Here is a 19,080-nt window from a genome sequence, read left to right as displayed (position 1 = left end):
CTTAGCCAATTCCACGGAGGTGCCATGGGTATATTACAAGGGGGAGTAGAGTTATAGGGTAGCATGAGTTTGCACAACCATTTGCTTTCATTCCCGGGTCACAACTTCATAGTTGAAATTACACCTTGGGATAAGAGTTTACATCTACGTGAGAATTGCCACAGTGTTGGCCAGGTCTCAAAGAGTTGAAAGGGCCTGCACTTGTTGGAGACAAGCAAATGCTCAGAGGGAAGAAGCTCTCATTAGTCGCAAGCTGCAGAGCCTCTCTGCTCGTAACAGTCTCCCAAATCCTTTCTACTTCTTGTGCAAGGGGAAAGCATTAATTGTACTGCCTGAAGTCCCTGCCATGGAGACAAGGGCAGAATTTGCCCCCTGTGGTTTTGAGTCTCATCAGAGCAGATAAATGCTGTCTTCAACATGGATTGCGCAACATCTGTCAAGCAACTTCTGCTTTGCATGACTGATCATCATCCGGGGGGCTTGGGGAGGATTAGCTGATTAGCCGCTCACAAGACGTCTGTCTGAAAGTGATTGACATCCTCTGTGATTTGATGTTCTGCCAAGGGATTTCAACAGCGCAAGAATCAATGAGAGAATGATGAGCGGTGTCAGCAGAACACATGTGGTTTTATTACTGGCTGACATGTCTGATTCATCATACTGTAGGAAACTAATGTCTGAGTATAACCCTCTTGCATATTGTCAGTGCCACTGTACACTCTCTTGTGATATTCCTGAGTAGATGCATCTCAAAGCAGCCAAGGTCTCTGTATTTTGTAGGTGAAAATGAGAGTAAAAGTGTGAGAGATTAAATGGGAGTGACAGAATATACTGCTAAATGCATTTACCGTCATTCGTAAAGCAGAGAGGCGGCACGTTTTCATGTAAGAGACATAGTTATGGGAGGAGATAGGAAAAATTCTGTTGAAATCTTGAAGGTAAAGATAAGAAGTTTTAAAAGATGGTGATGGTAAGAGAGAGGGTCCAGGTGGAGACTAAACACAGTAACATGGCCAGATTAGCAAGGAAGGTAAGTTTAATGATCGTTTCTTGAAAGGGGATATTGTGGGTCTCAAAGGTGACAGAGCAGGGCATCGGGAGAGGGCAGCATTTGTTTCTAGTTGCTTAAATGGCCTTCATGCTGTTTGGCATTTTAGTAATTGGTGTGTGTCTTAGGAAGTAGTCAAAGGTTAATGTCTTCAAACATATATAGGATATAGAGAGGAAGAACAACGGGTCTAATAAAAGAAGAGGTTAGAGCTATACTTTTGTTCAATTATGAGGGAAGGGAGCAAAAGAAACACTGCATGCATAACTTAAAGAAATCGCCAGGCAGCTTTAAGTTGCACAGCCGGCACTTATGCAGAAGTCTCACTGACCTTGAAATATTTCAAGGGTCATGTTTTCACAAAGATGAATGAACCTGACCAGTGTTACTCAGTGAGCTTCAGACAGCCATATCTTTTCTTCCAGTGTGCCCCCCCCCCATTAGCTTCATTAAGTTTAGGAGCAGATTATACTCTTTGATTTTGGGTGTGGCTGGAACTATAGGAAAATACACTATGATTATCCAAGTCCTTTGGAGGAAAAGGAGACAACGTGCACATTATTCCTCCTCCCACAACCCCTGGCCCAAGGAACCTCCCACAACCCTGGCCCAAGGAACCTCCACCCTCTCTTATGAACTCTGCGCATTTTTTAAATGCTTTGGGATCTTTGGGTGAGCATACTGCGTATGTGTAAATTTATGCTGTATTTTTTACTGGCTGAGGAGAGCATGACTGGCAAGAAAAGGAGAACTGTTTTGTCCACCATGTCGCCATAGGGAGACAATTGGGAGAATTAAAACTGGCCCTTATTCATGGTTGGAAACTCCATCACTGGTTAAAGGTCCTGTTAGGTTTAGTGGGACACTGGTAGCAAATTCCAGGTGAGTGGAGCTGGGGCAGGGAAGGGGTAGCATGGAGCTGTTGCAACTCTGGTCAGGAGTCCCAGAGCTCTGTAGATGTCCTCAGCCTTAGTAGGTTTTAGATGCAAGTAGGACTGAAGGCCTTACACTGCATGGAAGTAGATCTCGTCTCCCAAACAGACAAAGTTGTATAATGTAAGTTGTAGTAAAAACCCAGTTTTCCAAATATGCTTGCCCTGCCATGGTTGGTCTAGTGCAGTGAGACCGGTGGTGTTTCAAGACTCGACATTGTACTGAAATGCCAGCCCTTCATCAAAGACATCTGAGAGCATTTTGTTTGATGAATCCTGGTACGTTGAACAGCGCCGCGTCAGTTGTTCCAAATGGGAATTGTGTGTAGGCTCTCTCATACCCTCTTATCCACCTTGTACGGCTCCTGTCTACCAGCAGCCTTTCCTCTTTCAAGGGAAGGGCAAGCGGAGCTCCCTCTGAAAAGTCAGGAGCTGCCCTTGTCTTCCCCAAAAGGCTGAGCCTGCTGCCCTGTACCATGCGGCACCAAGAAGCCCCCTCCTCCCATTTCCTTTTTAGTGTGTGTTTTTGAATTGGGTAGGGCTTGCCTAACTAACCGCCTTGCTGTGTTAGAAGGGATTCTGATGCGTTTCCTTTGAATCATTCACTCAAATGAGTTTTGTCTTTAGTCTTATGATAAGACGGGTGTTTACATTACATAGTAACCACAAAGACCTCAGAGCTCTCTAAAGATCAGCCTGTCATTAAACCGCTCCATTTACTTACCCCAAGTTCCTGTTTACAACTCTGTGTTATCAGCTCTAAATTAATGGATTGTTCTTTGTTTTGTGAAGCAATTGATTATTCATTCTTCAGCATGCTAATGCCTAATTAAATTGCTCTAGGGAGTGCATGGACCGCTTTGGAAAAGCAGTAGCATAATCAAGGTGGGGCTACCCCGGTAGCAGCCCTGGGTGTAACGTAGGGGTGGAGCCAGAAAACAACAGCACCTGCAACATCCACGCACCTGCGCCAGTGGCACTAGCAGCTGGACATCGCCGCAGCCCCTGTGCCTTTCTGCTGCTCTGGGAACCCAGCTGCTCTGTTATGCCTATGTGAAGAAGACTAAATATGTCCAAAGGCAGTTTGGTCAAAGGATGGTGTATAGGCCCACAAGTGTCTGAGATAGTTAAGACAAAGGTATAACTCATGGCCAGAACTCTAACTGTAGTCTGGAGCCTAAGACTCTAGAAATGCAGGCCCGCATGGCAGTGTCATTTAGGGGTATCATTTTTACGACGTTTCTATATCAGAAAAAACCTAGTATAGACCCACTCATATGTGCAGGAAAGACTTTTCCTGGTAGACCTTGTTTAACTGGGGAGATAGTTTGGTCCGTACTGACAAAAACATCATTTGCTCATAAAAGTCATGTCTATACTGTATACGGTTTATATATACTGGGAGGGCTTGCTGGTACAGCTGTACCCGCAGACCTTTTCTCTGTAGACTAGGCCTAAATCTTGATGTTTTAAATGGCTAAATATGTGAGTGATTACGTTGGTTTGATGGAATCACTCATGCGAGGGAGACTACAGGCATAAATGTTTTATGAATCAGACCATCAAATGAGACAGCAGAAGTACAGAATAGAAGTAAGGGGCAAATGCAGGTGAAGTAGCAAAAGCAGTTTATAGGTTGCTATAGTGTGCATGTATTGTTCACTTGGGAGTCAGCCAGGTCCTACCCCAAAAGTCAGGATAGCAGTTTGGGAGGTACCACTGGACGAATGTCAGAGATGAGTGAAACTGTTCAGTATCTGTCTCTCTCTGCTGTTTAACGTTCAACAACTTAAGTATGGTGTTTGTGAATTAATGGGCCAAATTATTTCTTAATTACATTGGTGCAGTGATATTCTACAGGTGTTAGTGGAGTTCAATGGGTTGGCAAAAGTGTAACTGAGAGAATACGTTCCATTAGTCGGTAACGGAAGATGTGCCTTCGAGTTTAAATGTGATTACAGTTGTATATTAAATCATTTAATCCACTGCTCTTGATAAACTCTCCAACATACTCACACAGCAATGGGTTTATAGAATCTGAAGGGTTGTTATGACAGATGAGTTTTAACCTGTCTTTAATCCATGCTTGCTGTATAGCAGAACTAATACTGAGAGAAGTCTGAACATTGTGAGATCTCTCTGAATTCAGAGCCAAACTGTATCATGGGCTGTTCACAACACTTTCTCTCCAATTAGTTTGTATCCTCAAAAAGGCAACTTCCAGCAATAGACAATCGCTTGGCATAAGTGGGATTGTGGGTGTGGATTGGTCTATAAAGTTTGTAAATGTTGAATAAATAATTGCAACCAATTTGCAAACAAGAAAGGAAGTTGAATTGTTTTAATCAATTATTCATTCTGAATGACTTGGTTTCAGTAAATATCTATTCTCTCTTCTTAGAAACTCTTTCCAAGAGCATTTTCTGAAATGTTTCAGAGTGAACACATTTCTTTCTGCTCTCAGAAAAGTCTATTTAATGTGCTAAATGCACCAAAGAACTAGCACCGTGAATCGCCTGAAATGAGAGCAGGCCTCAATTTTGGTTTACTGTTTCAATTTTGGTTTACTGTTTTGGTAGCTATAAGTCGTTTGATGTCTTCATCAGGGGACTGAAGCTGAAAAAGATGCTATCATCCTTGTTTTGGATCAGATGTATGGATAGGTAAAAATAGGGTTTTACAAAACTAAAAAGAATACAACATGGATAAAATAACGAAATTCATTTATCTATTTGATTGGATTTGTTTTATTAGCATCCTTCACCTCTTGATCAACTTTCCTTATGTCATGGGACAAAATGCATATTACCCCACTTCGCTGCCTCCTCCCAAACAATATTCTTTTTAATGCAATCAAGCAGTGTGATATGAAATATGTTACAGATAAAGGGCAGGATTTGAACCCTTGTGCAAACCCAAAGGAAATACCTGCATAAGCGTTTTGCTCATTTGAATTGTTCTTGGAAACAGTTGATTAGAAATGCAAAATCTAGGTTTGTACATGCAAAAGTACCTGGTTGTGCATAGAAGAAAGGATGAAGATATGAGTCATGTGAACAGCCTACTTTTTAATCTCTGCACTGTAAAATTGCACTTTTGAAATCTGCTTAAAATGAGTCCAGGTATCTGCCTATATCTATAATGGGTTTTGCACCTCGGAAGACAGCTCTTCACATAAAAATATATACCTTCTTCAAGCCTCAAAAATGTTAAGAGGGGATACAAAACTTGATACTAAACAGAACCTGATTTAACTGTTTTATTTTTTTAATTATAGGCTGAGACGCTAATTGTATTTTGCTCTGTGCTGTGCAATATTGGCACCACTTTAAAAGAATAGTTAATAATAGCAATAGTGCCTCCCAGGCAGACCTGGGCAAGGTCACCATTAGGCTACCACTCTTGGTACATGAGCCTTCAGGTGCTGTCATCCGTCAGGTGCTCCTTCTGCCAAAACATTTCATTCAAAAGGCAGGTACCATCCTTTTCGATGTTTTTGTTTTGGCTGTTGCTTAGCCCACTGCATCACCGTCAGGTGAAACAAAAGGCAGGACGAATGCTCTAGGAGACTTTGGGAGTTCAGTTTGGCAGTACATAATTTCAACCCTGAGAGAAACAGTGGAAGACCTGAATTATCATCCTGAGAATCTTTCGGGGCAGCGGCAGTGAACCACGTTTCTCACTTTGCGTCAGAGGTACAAGGCCAACAAACATAATCCTTAACCTTAATTAGATTTTATTTATAATAGAGTAGATGCAGATAGGGACATTGCTTCCAGATGACTGAGCAGAGGTTGATCTAGAAATAAGGCAGGGTAGATTTGCACCGTATAAGCTAACGGAAGTAGAGAGAAAGACAGAGCAATCTCTACTTTGGTTAGTCTGTGTTTGCTGTTTACGAAAGTTAACATAGATGGGTAGTTTTGTTAGTCTATATGCTTTTGTTAAAGTAAACCAAGTCTACTTTGGTTAAGTGCAAATCTACCTTGCTATCTATTTGACTAACACAGCTAACTACATCTGTAGAAATAAGAGTCAGCCTTGCAATATTTTGCTATTTACATTTTGGCCACATGTTTATATTGTTTTATTTGTATCAAATTTCATAATACTTTACCCTAAACTAGCACATTTCATCAGAGGATTTCAGCTGCTATGTAAATACTCACTGACTAAACTTTAATGTAGCCTGTAAGATAAGTATTATTACCCATTTTCCAGAGGTGAACTGTAACAGGGAGGTTAAGTGAGTTGACTGTGGTTCCCCAGCACCAAGAACAGACCCAAATCAAGGCTCCTGGGACCTCCCTGCCCTTTTCTCTCTTTGGCTACAAAACAGGCAAACTTTTAAGAAACCAGAAAATAAAATTGGTGGAATTTTACCACGTTTAAACAAATGCCTTGTAGGATTTATTGCTATATGAAAAAATAAGTCTTTCCTTCTTTGTTTCTTTTTTCTTATGTAATTTCTCCTTGACTAAAAATCATGCCATGATCTCCTGAACAGAAATTGTCTATAGACCATTACACTTAGATGCCTACTCACAAATGATCATACTGTTATTCTGACAATGAGTAGAGTACAGCATATGTAGTTGTTACATATAATTGCTTATAACATGGTATGTTTAGGTAATCTTTATTATAACAGAAGGTCTTACAGAACTATATGGTAATTGCTCTGCTGTTGAAAATAGGGGCATAGTCAAACTACTTTTATCTTACAAATCATATAAAACCTTTGTTACTTCAAGAAGCAAATGGCATTTCCACCCTGCTCTGAAGAAAATAGGCACACATTGGTCCCAGCTAACCCTCTTTCTAGGGCTTGGCTTAATGGGTAACTTGAGTTCTGTTGATGAGAAAGGACCTTTCCTTTGACGTACTCTTGGGACAGAGTATTCAGCAGAATTTGCGGATTTGCTGGGCTCTGACGGGGCCATGCTATGAGCGCTTCTGCTGTGGCCTTCAACTTGCAACCTCTGAGCTGTCAAATGTGCACCACCCCAACCCCCATGGGGAAAAATGGCATGAGAGCAGAAGTTTGAAAGCTAAGAACTGGTTTATAACAGAACCAAATATTTCATCCAGGGTTTGCCATTCCTAGGCTTTTCCTGTGTTGGAGTTAACAAAGATGAACCTGCCCCTTGGAGTCAGTCGTTGTTACCTTGCATCTGTATTCAGGGAGGGGCCAGGAACTTGACAGCAGATTGACGGGGCAGAGGAGCCCTTCGCCCTTTGCAGAGCGTTAAGGTATGCCCTGTTATACCCTTCTTTGTAAATGTGAAGGGATTCAAAAGAGAGATGGGGCATACACCCACTTCTCCTTTTGTGCCTGTGTTAATGCTGGCGTGATAACTTTTTTTCATTGAAGCTACGGATTTAGATTCCTGCCCACTAAATCTCAAATCAGCTTGAGCTTGCAAACGGTGGGACTATTTTGGCTGCTGGGGAGGGGTACCTTTGTCTTATGTTTATATTTTAAGGCCAACTTATTATCCATTCCTTTTTATATAGTGCCAAACGTTTTTAGCAAACCTTGACTTAGAAACCTTCTCTTTGGGTTGAAGGATGTTATTAGATCTAAGGTAAATTGGGCTGCTGCCTTCTCTTTTAAAATTTCACGCTGTTGGCAAAACCTGCCAGCCAAGAGTGAGTGCCACACCAAGGTAACATCTGACATTTTCCCTTTGCAAAGAAGATGTGTATCAAGAGGGAAGATTGGTTCATTCATCTATATAATAGGACTGTTCCCTCTGTCATAGCATTTTATTAGAAATTGCCATCCTCCTATTTCACTTGCAAATCCTCATTAGCTGGGACTATCCCCGAGAGACCTGCACCTTCGGAGCTCTCTGCACTCCTTCCCAGCATATACATATGATGTTTTATATCTGCTGGTTGCTGACAACCTGCTATTGCATGCTAAAAGAAACTCTTGAGGACTCAGCCACCCCATGCCAATCTCCTTATGCAGCCACCTCTTGCCATCTCCCAGAATGGCCTTCAGTCTCCTATGACAAAGAGCCTTTGTATCCCTTTTCACAGATAAACCCACTGCCTTCCTCAGTCGAACAAAGCATGGGAGCTCTTGTCTGTCTGACCAGTTTCCTTCTTTTCAGCTTTCTGAAAGGGTACCCTAAAAGCTGTTAGTTATATTTGGGGAGGGTCCTATGCAGAATCAATCCCATACTGTATCTTCCAGGACTCCAGGACCGCTTTTTCTGGTGCCCGCACTCATACTTGCTGCAGTGCCAGAAGTGGGGGTGCTGGGACACTCTGCCTTGTAGCACTGCTTCTGGTGTGAAAGGTTTCTAAAATCCCCTCGAAGCTTGAGTCTAGGACTCAAAGCCTGAAGTCAGGCAGGTGGCTCTGCTCTCATGGGTGCCCTGGGTGTCATCAGGAGTTGGCCCGAGCTTTACATGCACCCTGCTGTCCTTTGCAGAGAATCCCAGAAATGTCGGAGGCGCCTTCCCAGACCGGTATTGTTTTATCAGGATGCAGAATTGTAGTGATTGTAATGCCGACAGTTACTGATTAGTAAATTGGGGTCACTGGGCAGTTATTTCTCTTCTACTTGAAGGGATTATGTATGAAAATTTTCCAACTGGGTTACTTAATGCCTTTCCACTGAAGTGATTCCAGCTATTCACTACACTCTTCCCACATCAGGTTCAATATGGTTTGAATAGAAAGCCTCTTCCTGTGCTGCTTATATCTGTCAAAGAAATCCCATGCCAGAACAGCATCTGTAATTACTATTCAGGGCACAGCTCCCCTGTACTCTGAGAAACGTTCATTATTTGGAGGATAGCACAGCTCCTACCAGAATTAGGTACGTTAGTGTAGGGTCATAGTCTGATCTCACTGGCACAAGTGTTAATCCACTGCTACACCTGCTCCAGATCTGAATCAGATACTCTAATATCAGTTGTGTCCGGATCAAATTGAATACTGATTGATTTTTCCCTTTTGCAGTCACTGGTAATGAAGTATGTGTTTTTTAACCCAGTTACATTTCTGTTGAGCCTTGTCAAACTTGCAGGCAGCTTCGAAGATGAAAAAAATCAATGAGGAAAGAAAGATCCTTTTAGCTGTAGCACAGGTTAATAGTGACCCATTGTCACTCCCCTCTGATAGTTGGTTGGTGACCTGTGTCAGATGAATTTAGCCAGCTTCCAGGAAGGAAAGGTCCACGCCACCGCACTTGCAGGCAGCATGAACATGGAGATCAATGACTGATTCACCCATGAATGTCCTCTAATACCCCTAGACAGAGTCCTTACAGCTCAGGACAGCATGAGGACGCTGCCTAGGCCCATACTGGTTCTGGGACTAAAGAGAGGAATTCAGCCGCCAAAGCTATAAATCTGGCACCAACACTAAACCTATCTGAAGATTTTCAAATACAGATGCCTCTGTCATGTGCTATGAAGCAACGTTTACTTCGTAATCCTTTGTTTTGCCTGCTAGAGCACCTCCTTTAAACCACTGAGCCTTTAGGAAGGAAGAAATCGCCCAGATGGACACACGTTGTCCAAAGAAAAAGGAGTGTGGGAGGGTTACCAAACTGGATTGAGTAGTAGGACACCGAGGATAAAGGAGGCACCAAATCTTGCCTTCAGCTGGGCAGTTATTGCACCTACAGCCAGCTCTGCCAAGTACTTGTGAATCTATAAATGTTAAGTTCAATACAGCTTGTACTTGGAGAACTTCCATTTAAGGCTCCTCCAGAACTGCAGTGTTAGCATCTCCCTTTCTCTTCCCACTTGCCTGCTTTTTGTGAGTTGTTCTGTCCTATCCTTGCATAATGATTCCCTTGTACTCTCAGCACTCAATTCTATTCCCATTGAAATAGCTGGCAAAACTGCCATCATTTCCCAGAGGGGCAGGATTAGTCCTTTATTCTGCGGTTTTGCAGTAATAAAAGTAAGCCAGGTGAACACAAACTTCAGCGTCATGCAGTCATGAAATCCCTTTTGTGCATATTATTTCAGAAATAAACATCTCTGTGAACTGTGGCAGGCACAGCTTGAAATAATAATGGAGCAGTAGGTATAAAAGGCTAATGTCACAGTACTAAACACCCGCCTTGTTATTTAGCACTTTAGTGTATGAAATGCATACTGTAGCACTTAATTGTTAGTGATGAGAGCACAACAGTTAGTGTATCATCAACAGCAATGATAAATGTAGCACTCATTTGATCCTGGCAAATCACTTTGAAATCCTCTGAACAAAAAGGCACAATAGATTTATTAAAGCTGTTAATAAAGTATTTATTAGTAGCAGTGCTTTATTATCCTTCTTGCAGATCTCAGCGCAATGATTTTGTTGCCCCTCAAGCTGCCTTTAATTGCAATTATTCCTGTATAACCATTGACATTGGGCTATGGATGCTTGCTCTTTATGTATGGCTAACACATTTGCTTTTATTTTTGCTTTGCAGTACAGAATTGGACAGCTGTACATGATCAGTAAGCACAGTCACGAGCAGAGTGACCGAGGGGAGGGCGTGGAAGTGGTGCAGAATGAACCCTATGAAGATCCAAATTATGGAAACGGTCAACTAACAGAAAAACGGGTCTATCTCAATAGGCAAGTACCATGCAACTTTCCCTCCCAGCATGCACTGTGATTAAAGATTTCCAGGGCATAACATTTCTCTCTGGCAACAGCTTTTCTGTTTCAAATGTAACTTGTTCTATTGAGTATGTGCCGCTTTCTGGCACTTCCAAGGAAAGGAATAGTGGAAGAGCAGTGTTGCTTGAAATAGAGACATTAGCTGTCTTTTTGATTTTAGAGCACATTTTCCCTGGCAAAAAATTACAGCCTCCAGGCAGAGGTGTCTTGAAAATCAAAGTATTTTTCTATTTTCTTTCACACTTCCATTATTCCCTGCATGGGTAAGACAAAAAGGGTTTTATTTTTAAAGCAAATCTAATATGTTAGAGGGCTTGGGGTCACTAGGTCTGAATTCTACCTTGGCACATTTGCTTTTGACCTGACTTAAGCCCTGCAGGTCCGATTTCCAGAAACGCTGAGCAACACTAATTTTCTCTGACTTCAATTAAAGTTAGGAATCACCAGTGCCTCTGGAAATCAAGATGCTGAATTAGCAAAGCCTTTAAGCACATACTTAAATATGGGCATGTGCTTAAATGCTGAAAGAGGCCTAAAGTCCTTAATTGCTGTACGTGTCCATTTCAGCCCCAGCAGCGAAAAGGAAATGATGGTTCCTTCCTCTTGCAGAGAGGTGCTGGAGGGTTAACTCATTAATTTTGTAGTTCTGTACAGTCCTCTGATGGCAAGTGCTATAGAAATGCAATTATTCCTTAATACGCTGAAGTTTTTCCTTAAAGGAGAGTTGGTCTTTCTAAAACCTAGGGAAAAGAAAGGTGCATTTATTTCTCCTAAATCTCAAATCAGCCCCTACAGCACCTCAGCTAAATAAAATAGGCACATTGATATTAAATTCTGTCTGAGATGGCATACAGGTTAATCTTTTCTCCTCTGTTCAACATCAGTAGCGTGTGGAAAGTAACTCTAGTCCATAGTTAGAGAATTGCTTAGGGTAGCAGTGAACCCTGGGGTGCTGACACAGCAAGACAGAGCAGTACTTCATAAGAATTGCACAAGGCCAGTGGCCCATTTTGATGACAAAAGATTTGTCAGCAAAGAAATTGACATTATGGATGACCACTAGGCTTGTATGCTGGTGACCTTCTGCAGCAGTGACAGGCTGTAAGACCTGATGGAAAAAATTGCTTTTGTTTCCCAACAGCCCTATCATTTCCTCAAATGAGCCATGTATCATTCCTTACTGTGAGAATATAATGTTAAGGGTCAGCACTTCCACGCTGACTTTAAAGGCCAGTGTTAATTTTAAAACATATATATTGCAGTCCTGTGAAATGTAGTGTTTAATTTGTTGCCGTTTTTTATTGCTGCTGATATAACTGAATATTGCTGCTTTTCTGATTCACCTTCGTTCCTTTCGGCCTATTTCCTTTTATTAAGCTTTTCTGCACGGTGACCCCTTAGTAGCAAGCACAGCAGCACTGTAGCTAAGAGTCCATTGCAAGCTTTTCTGTAACCCTGACAGATCTGACCTTTCCCCAGCATAGCAGTTGGTTTACCAGCAGTATTCTGCACACAAATAATACTCCAGACAGCATATATGTTATGACAGCACTTAACATTGTAATTACAACCCAGCGTTCTCAGAAGTCACGCACAAGAGTTAAGAGACATCCACAAGCTCCCCTGTGCTGAGTTCCTGGGTGCTTGCAATAGTCTTTAATCTCTGCTGGAAAAGCAAGGCACTGGGCACTGGGTTGCCATTTAGATGTTATCTTTGTGTTTTGGGATAAAACAAGACTAAAGCATGTGAAGACACCACTGATTACCCTGGCCTGAAAAACAATGAATATTCTGCTTGGCTTAGCAGATAACTATCATTTTCATGCATAATGAATTTTCCATACGCAAAGTCCTGTATTTATGCTCAAAAGGACTGACACTGTGCAAAGAGAGCACCTCTCTCACCATTTAGGAGCTTAATGGCATTCACCGAATAGGTGATGAGTTTGCTCGCACAAACGTTCTTGGAATGCACCCGAGAGCAAAACATTGTGCCCGGGCAGATGATATTTTAAAGAAGTTAGCTCAAAGAATCGTAGAAAAGAGATTAGACATTCAGCAGCTGCTTGAATATGAAAGCAATCTAGAAATGTCGCTGTGGTAGCTTTGTCTTGATCCTATTCAAACAAAGACTAAGATGTGCGCTTCCTATTATGAATGAGACATGCAGATCACTGTACTGCCCAGAAGACTAACTATTTCAGGGAAGTTGTAAATTCTCCTTCTCTTTCTCTCCTGTATCCAGAAGGTCACACCTCTTTCTGGAAGGAGTGGAAAATCATTCTGCCCAAGGTTTCTTTTTCTGCCAAGATGCACCACATATAGTTCTTTGTATCAAAACTATTCCAACATCTTCCTTATCTACCAAGGGAAAGTGCCCTTGAAAGAGTGCCAGTTTCTTGCTAAAATATTGCCTGATGGCCAAGGCAGATATGTTGGCAAGATCATGCTACCTTTGTCCATAAAGACATTGGTTTTAGTCTCCATTTCAGACTAGATGATCTACTCAGGTCCCTTCCGACCCTAGAAACTATGAGAATGAAAGACCTTGCCATGACTACCTCTGTATGAATTACCATCATAAGAATAAGAAATCATAACTACCTTGAATCACATAGGGAACAGTGGAGTGTATTCCTGTTTCACCCCTTATCTCCAAGAGCGACCGATTCCAAAATCCACACTTATTTGATCTTGCTTTTTAGTGGGTGCCTGGCATTACTCTAGGTTAGAAATTTTGGCTTAAAAATTTTGTCATGTACTTTTTTTTTCCCCCTCAGCAACTCTCCATTCATACAGCAGCATCTAGTAATTTCATATAGTGTTAGAATAGTGAAGGTTAAATTTATGAAGCTCGCAGACATTTAGATAACTATCCAAGATGACTTCCATATTAGCCATATTACCAGATCCAGCCGGTCTTTAACCCAGTGGCCTTCCTTCCCTCCCATGCCTCCTTGGCTACCCAGTTCAGGTGAAATCCTGACTCCGCTGGAGCCGAGGTTAAGCTCCCAGTGAGCTCAAGTCCGTAGGATTTGACTCTTGGTTAGCGTTTTGCAGACACGTTGGGACTGCAGACTTCCTGTGCCTGGCTACCGCCTCATCAGCCCTGCTCCAAGGCCAGCTTAAGGATTTTTATGGCCCTGGACACAGTGTTAATGCAGGGGGGAGGTCTCACCGCATTTCAGCCCATGCCAGTTATTGCTGTGATTGCACTTTAGCATGCGGGTGCTTTCAGCACATTGCCTGTTTGTATTCTGGCACATTTGTGTGCTCGTATTTTGGTCCCCTCTTCATGTTGCCCTCATAAATGTTTGTGCCCTGCACCGAGGCCTGTGTCACACAGACCCTGTACAGGGGAACCAGGGCCTGGGCTTCATGGAAACATGCCTTAAAATGAGACGGCACCACACTGGTCCATTCAGGCTGCTTGCAGTCCCAGAAAACATGTAGTCGGGTTTGCTTTTGGCTGCAGGCAGGACACTCAGCATGGGAGCAGTCAGTCAGCCTTGCTAATTAGCTCTCCTGCAGCCCTTCTGCTTCTGGAGATAGCCCATGCGGAGTGGCACAGCGTGGGTGAAGCAGGGTAAGTTTACAGTCTAGACATGGCCGAAAGGTTTGAGCTGCTCAGACCGGACTAGCCCGCAGTGTCTGATACCATTTGGCATTCTAGACGTTGTGCCTACTGCAGTGTTGTCATCAGCTTAATGGGCTTGCGCAAGGTATAAATCAGTGCTAAATTTGGATAATTGTGTTTTGTAGCTGGAGCCATCTTGTATTCCTTCTACAACTGAAGCCATACACAATCAGCAGTTTCATCTTGCAGAGGTTCATGACACATTTTCTGGGATTGCTGCCTACTTCCCAAGTTTTGCTTCAAGTTTTCATGCTCAGATGAAACAGTGCTGAATTTTGCCTGGTTTCCTGAGGGTTTTTTGCCATTAGATACCAAGCATAACTTTGATTTCAGCTCATATTGTAACAAGGTTATTTTGAATTGGATTCAGTTTTATTTAATATTTGAGAACTTCAGTGACTTTTTCGGTTTTCAGTAGTCCAAGACCTAGATTCTTGCAGTGCCAGAAACCAGTCTTGTTGCACTGGTTTCTCAAAGAACATTTCATGCATCTTATTACCAAAGCAAATCATTTGATAACTGTATTGTAACTTACCAGTAACGGGTCAAAGCAACAAATAGACTTTAATGAGTCCCACTGGAGTTGTATTACTGTGGATTATTATATGTCTGTATATTCCTATAGCAATTTACATACCTCTCCTTTTTCTTTTGTGACTGCCATTTGGATTATAAAACTGTACTGTGTCTTATTTGGGGATCGGTATCTCCAACTTGAGTATAAGTGCCAGGGAAATCCCAAGGAAACTCCGTGCCCTAGCAGGGAGCTAATGTAGGAGAGTTATGTGCGTTGCCTATGGGTGCATGCTTTGTCACTGAATAATGTGCTTGTAGCTTATAGTGTGTTTTTAAAGCCTGTGTTACTTTAGACTCTAACCAGGCTTTAATTGTTTCACATTACACAAAAGGGGAAAGTAAATCCAAGTGAGTACCTACAAGGGTTGAGCTCTGGAAAAGTGTGCAAGAACGACTGGAGAGACCTAGGAGCAGTTGGGCCATGGGATCCTATATCCTAGGAAGGGGTACTAGCATTGGAGCCTGTGTCAGGGCTAGACCTGAAAAGTTACGCAGCGAGACCAGATTTGGTATACTCAGAAGCCCAACTAATCCTAAGATTTGCATCCAGCAGAGCTGTCTGAGCATCCACAGAGGGAGCTGTGTTTTAAACCAGTGGCACCCAACCTTTTGGCCCTGTCAGCTAAATGAGTGGCACAGGGTTGGTCCACAGGCAGGCCCCATACCCAGATCAGCCTTGTTACCAGTTGAATCCAGCCCCATGCACCCAGATCAAGCCACAGTCCACATGCAGTGTTAGGCTAATCGAATTCTACATATGGCAGATAAAAGGCTTGATCTTCATGTTGCAGGTAAGGCAGTTTGTCTTGAGCACCATGGTTCTAGGCCATGACTGGAAGTTTTTAAATAATTTGTGATACATGACATACCCTGGGACTGAGCTTCACTGCAGGCCACATTTTTTGAAGGTTCATTTTAAAAAACATACAGTCCACCTGTGGCTAGAGACCGCAGACTCCCTCCAGAAGCTTGGTGAAAGTTTCACATAAAGTCATGAACCTGAACCAAACAGCTCTTCCCTGGAGCTCCCTTCTCCCTGCCGTTCTTCCTCGGGATCCAGACCCAGGCTTGAGATCTGACAGTCAGGTCCACTCAGATTGATCCCCCTTTCTGGGAAAGACTGGTAGCAACTCTTCCGTTCTGGGCATGGAGACGGTCAGCATCTTGCTCGGTTTGCTCATATGACCTCCTGGGGAAGTCTACAGACCCCAGGAACTGAAGAGTAGCATAGCCCAGGATCCCTCTGGCTATTTGAGAGAGAAGTGTGGGGAAAATACCTTGCTGCTCATTCTTCCTATGCTTCAGGGCTCTGTTCACAAGCCTGAGAGAGTGGGTGGTCTAGGATCTCCACAAACCTCCACCTGGGGCCACTTCTCTCTGCAGCTGCTTCCCAGGTCTTCATAAAACAGAGGTCAGCAACCTTTAAAGAGCAAGGAGCCAAAATAAGACTGCTGGTTCCAAATCTCAAAGCCACTTGAAGGCCCAGATGGTGGAGTCAGAAAAGTTTTAAAGCACAGAAGTTTGGGAAAAGGTCGGAGTTGGGAATTCTGTGCGCAGGTCCCAGACACAAAGCTCCACGTGAAGGCGTAGTGGATCTGCTCCCATTCAGGTCCAGCAGCATTAAGAGCAAGAGTTCTTGGACCGGGAAAATGGGAGTATTGTTTGGGAGTACCACCATATACTCCAGCTATTGCTTTATTTCCTATGGAGAGGACTCTTTTCTAGCTCCAGCATCATCCTATCCAGAAGGCTGGGCTGTTCAGGGTCGGTGCAGGGAGTGGATAGATTTAGTTTTTTACAAATCTTTTGACAGAGTTCATCATAATAATGACAGCCACAGTAAGGACTGATTTAATTTCTTCTGCTTTGCTAAATGGAAACTAAATTAGTAATGCATGAAAAAAAATGTTCACTTCGTCAGGAAAAACTCTACTAAGTGGCTTTCGAGCCTAAGGAATAGCCCCAGTGGGATGCTAGAGGGAAGCTTGTGAATTGTTTATTGCTGCAAATGTTCAAATGATGTTTCTGAATGTGGCTCTTGCTGGATGAAGGCTCCAGTCTAAGACTAATTAGAGCAGGGTCAAATAAAATAATCCTACCAATCCCATTCTCTTTCAGAGATGTTTGACAGGTAATAATTGCCTCTGGAGTGAGCGTATGGAGGGAGTCAGCTCTGCAGCAAATTAAATGTCACAGCTGGCAGCAGTGTTCTTCACAAATAAAATAGGGGGAAATCTACTGAATATGGAAGTGCTCTGCTTCTTTTATGGTGAAGAATAGTGACCCGGGATCCGGAGCTTGATGGAACCTGCTTGACTAAGAAAGCTTCTGTTTTTCATTAGATAATTTAAGTCCCACAGACTTGTTTCATTCAAGTTAGTAGGAACTTTGAAAGTCAAGGGGAATTAAACCATCAAGAAAATTAATTTCCTTACCTGTGCTCCTTAATCCCTGCTTCCCCCTCTTGATGTCCCACATGCCAAAACTGAGCCCTGCTCCCAAATCCTGCTCCTTTTTTGTATTCACAGGGACCAGCTCAATCCTGAGCAGGTGGCTGCCACAGTGCGTCGGTGGTGGTGTTTGCCAAAGCCACGGAACTGGGAGCTCCCCCCACACCACAGCTACTTCTCCCAGTTCCCCGCGCCCTGGTTGTAGTGGTCTGGCTGCCCTGAGACCAGGAAGCTGGAAGCGGGCAGGGTGATGGGGAGAAGCGGCGGTGGCACAGGCAGAGCTTTCCGGTCCCAACATAGCTCCCTCCTAGCTGGAAGTTGTGCCCATGCTGCAGCCTTGGGGAAAGGGGCAGGGGTAGGTAGTGCAGAGAGAAGTGGCAGCAGTGTGGATATGGCTCGCAGCCCTATAGGCTGGATCCAGTTGCTCTGCAGGCCAGATCCAGCCCACAAAACACATGCGTCTTTGCAGCTGTGCCCCCGTCTGTGGTACAGCAAGCAGTCCCTTCTGTGCCAGACCCATTTTGGAAGGGGACTCCGAGATACACGGACTCACCGTTCTAATTTTTTTTGTTGCCTTCTCTGAGGCCTCTTGCAGCTTAGCACAGTGAGAGCACCAATGTGTCTAGCCTTTACATGGATCATTCAAAGGTTAGAGAAGTTCCTTTATGTGCTTCTTTAAGGCACGAGCGCAAGCTGGCAATGGAAAAGAAATACCGCAGTCAGCAAATACAAGTTGTTGTTTGTATGCGAACCCAAGTGCAGCTCACTGTGTCCCTGCCTGGCAAGTGAGGGAATTGAGTGCGTCTCCTGTTTCTTCTAGAGTTGTAGAAGGCTTTGATTTTTCACGCTCGTTTTGCTTCTGCATTGGCAGCATTTGGAAAACGACATTTGTGTCTGCTACACGGGATTTCAGTAGAAACTTGGATTGTGCTTGTAAAGCCATCTCTCTCTCTCTCTGTCTTTTTTTTTTTTTTTTAAATGGGGGAATCTGATGTTTTCTTGATCTTGGATGAAGATTGATTTTGTGGGTGACCAGTAGGTTTTTTGAATAGCGTTTTATTGATTCATGCTATGAAGCATCACAAATAACATTTCCCATAAGTTGGCATATTCTGGCAGGAGCATGCACTCAATTTTGTATCCAGTCAGGAAAACCCTGAGTTTACGCTGGCAAATTAAACTGTCTCCCTCAGTGGTGTACACCTTGCGCTGGCACTGTTCCTCCACTGAAATTTTCCCTAGGAGGGCTGCTGGTATCTCTCAGTGCACTGCAAAAGTCCCCTGGAGTTATACCCAGGGATATCAGTCCACTGCGCGACATGCCTTTTGTCCGTACAGCCGCTCACAGTGAGCTTGTGCCGCGCTGACAAAAGCAGACAACTGTGAACATGCACTAAAAAATGGCAATATCACCTGACACCAGTCCTACTGGAAAAACCTTTCTGTGTAGACATGGTTTTATTCTTCAGCAATTAATACTTGCAAGCTTCAAACTCCAAGTGGCTTACCAGCAATCTTCTTCTGTGCCAGAGTGCCGTCTTCAGAATCAGAAAGCCTGCATCATCCCCATTCATTTGGGCTAGTCAACAGCAGACAGAGTGAAATTCAGCAAGGGCAGTGAAGGGAACAATGATACAGTCATATAAAGTCATACAACAGGGAAAAAAATAATGAGACAGCAAAATATGTTTATGCAGACTCTCTCAGATCCCCTGCCTGGTAGCTGCTGATTGCAAAGAAGGTATGAGTAAGGAAAAATAAAACACTCTCCCAACAATGTCATTGCAGAAGAGA

At 43.2% G+C, this 19,080-nt stretch overlaps 1 protein-coding gene across 1 annotated transcript in view; it reads left to right on the top strand.

Annotated features, from left to right (window-relative positions):
• PITPNC1 (phosphatidylinositol transfer protein cytoplasmic 1) overlaps positions 1-19,080 on the top strand; it is a 180,699-nt gene that overhangs the window by 85,984 nt on the left and 75,635 nt on the right. Inside the window, exon 6 of the mRNA XM_090059483.1 lies at positions 10,430-10,578. Within this exon, the coding sequence (XP_089915609.1) occupies positions 10,430-10,578 (149 nt within the window). The remainder of the gene's footprint in view (positions 1-10,429; positions 10,579-19,080) is intronic.

The sequence above is a fragment of the Crocodylus siamensis genome, chromosome 8 (genome assembly GCF_052110815.1).
Source record: "Crocodylus siamensis isolate JL-2025a chromosome 8, ASM5211081v1, whole genome shotgun sequence".
NCBI classification, from domain to species: domain Eukaryota; kingdom Metazoa; phylum Chordata; order Crocodylia; family Crocodylidae; genus Crocodylus; species Crocodylus siamensis.
Note: the sequence above shows the minus strand (reverse complement) of the source record. Positions and strands in the feature narration are given on the sequence as shown.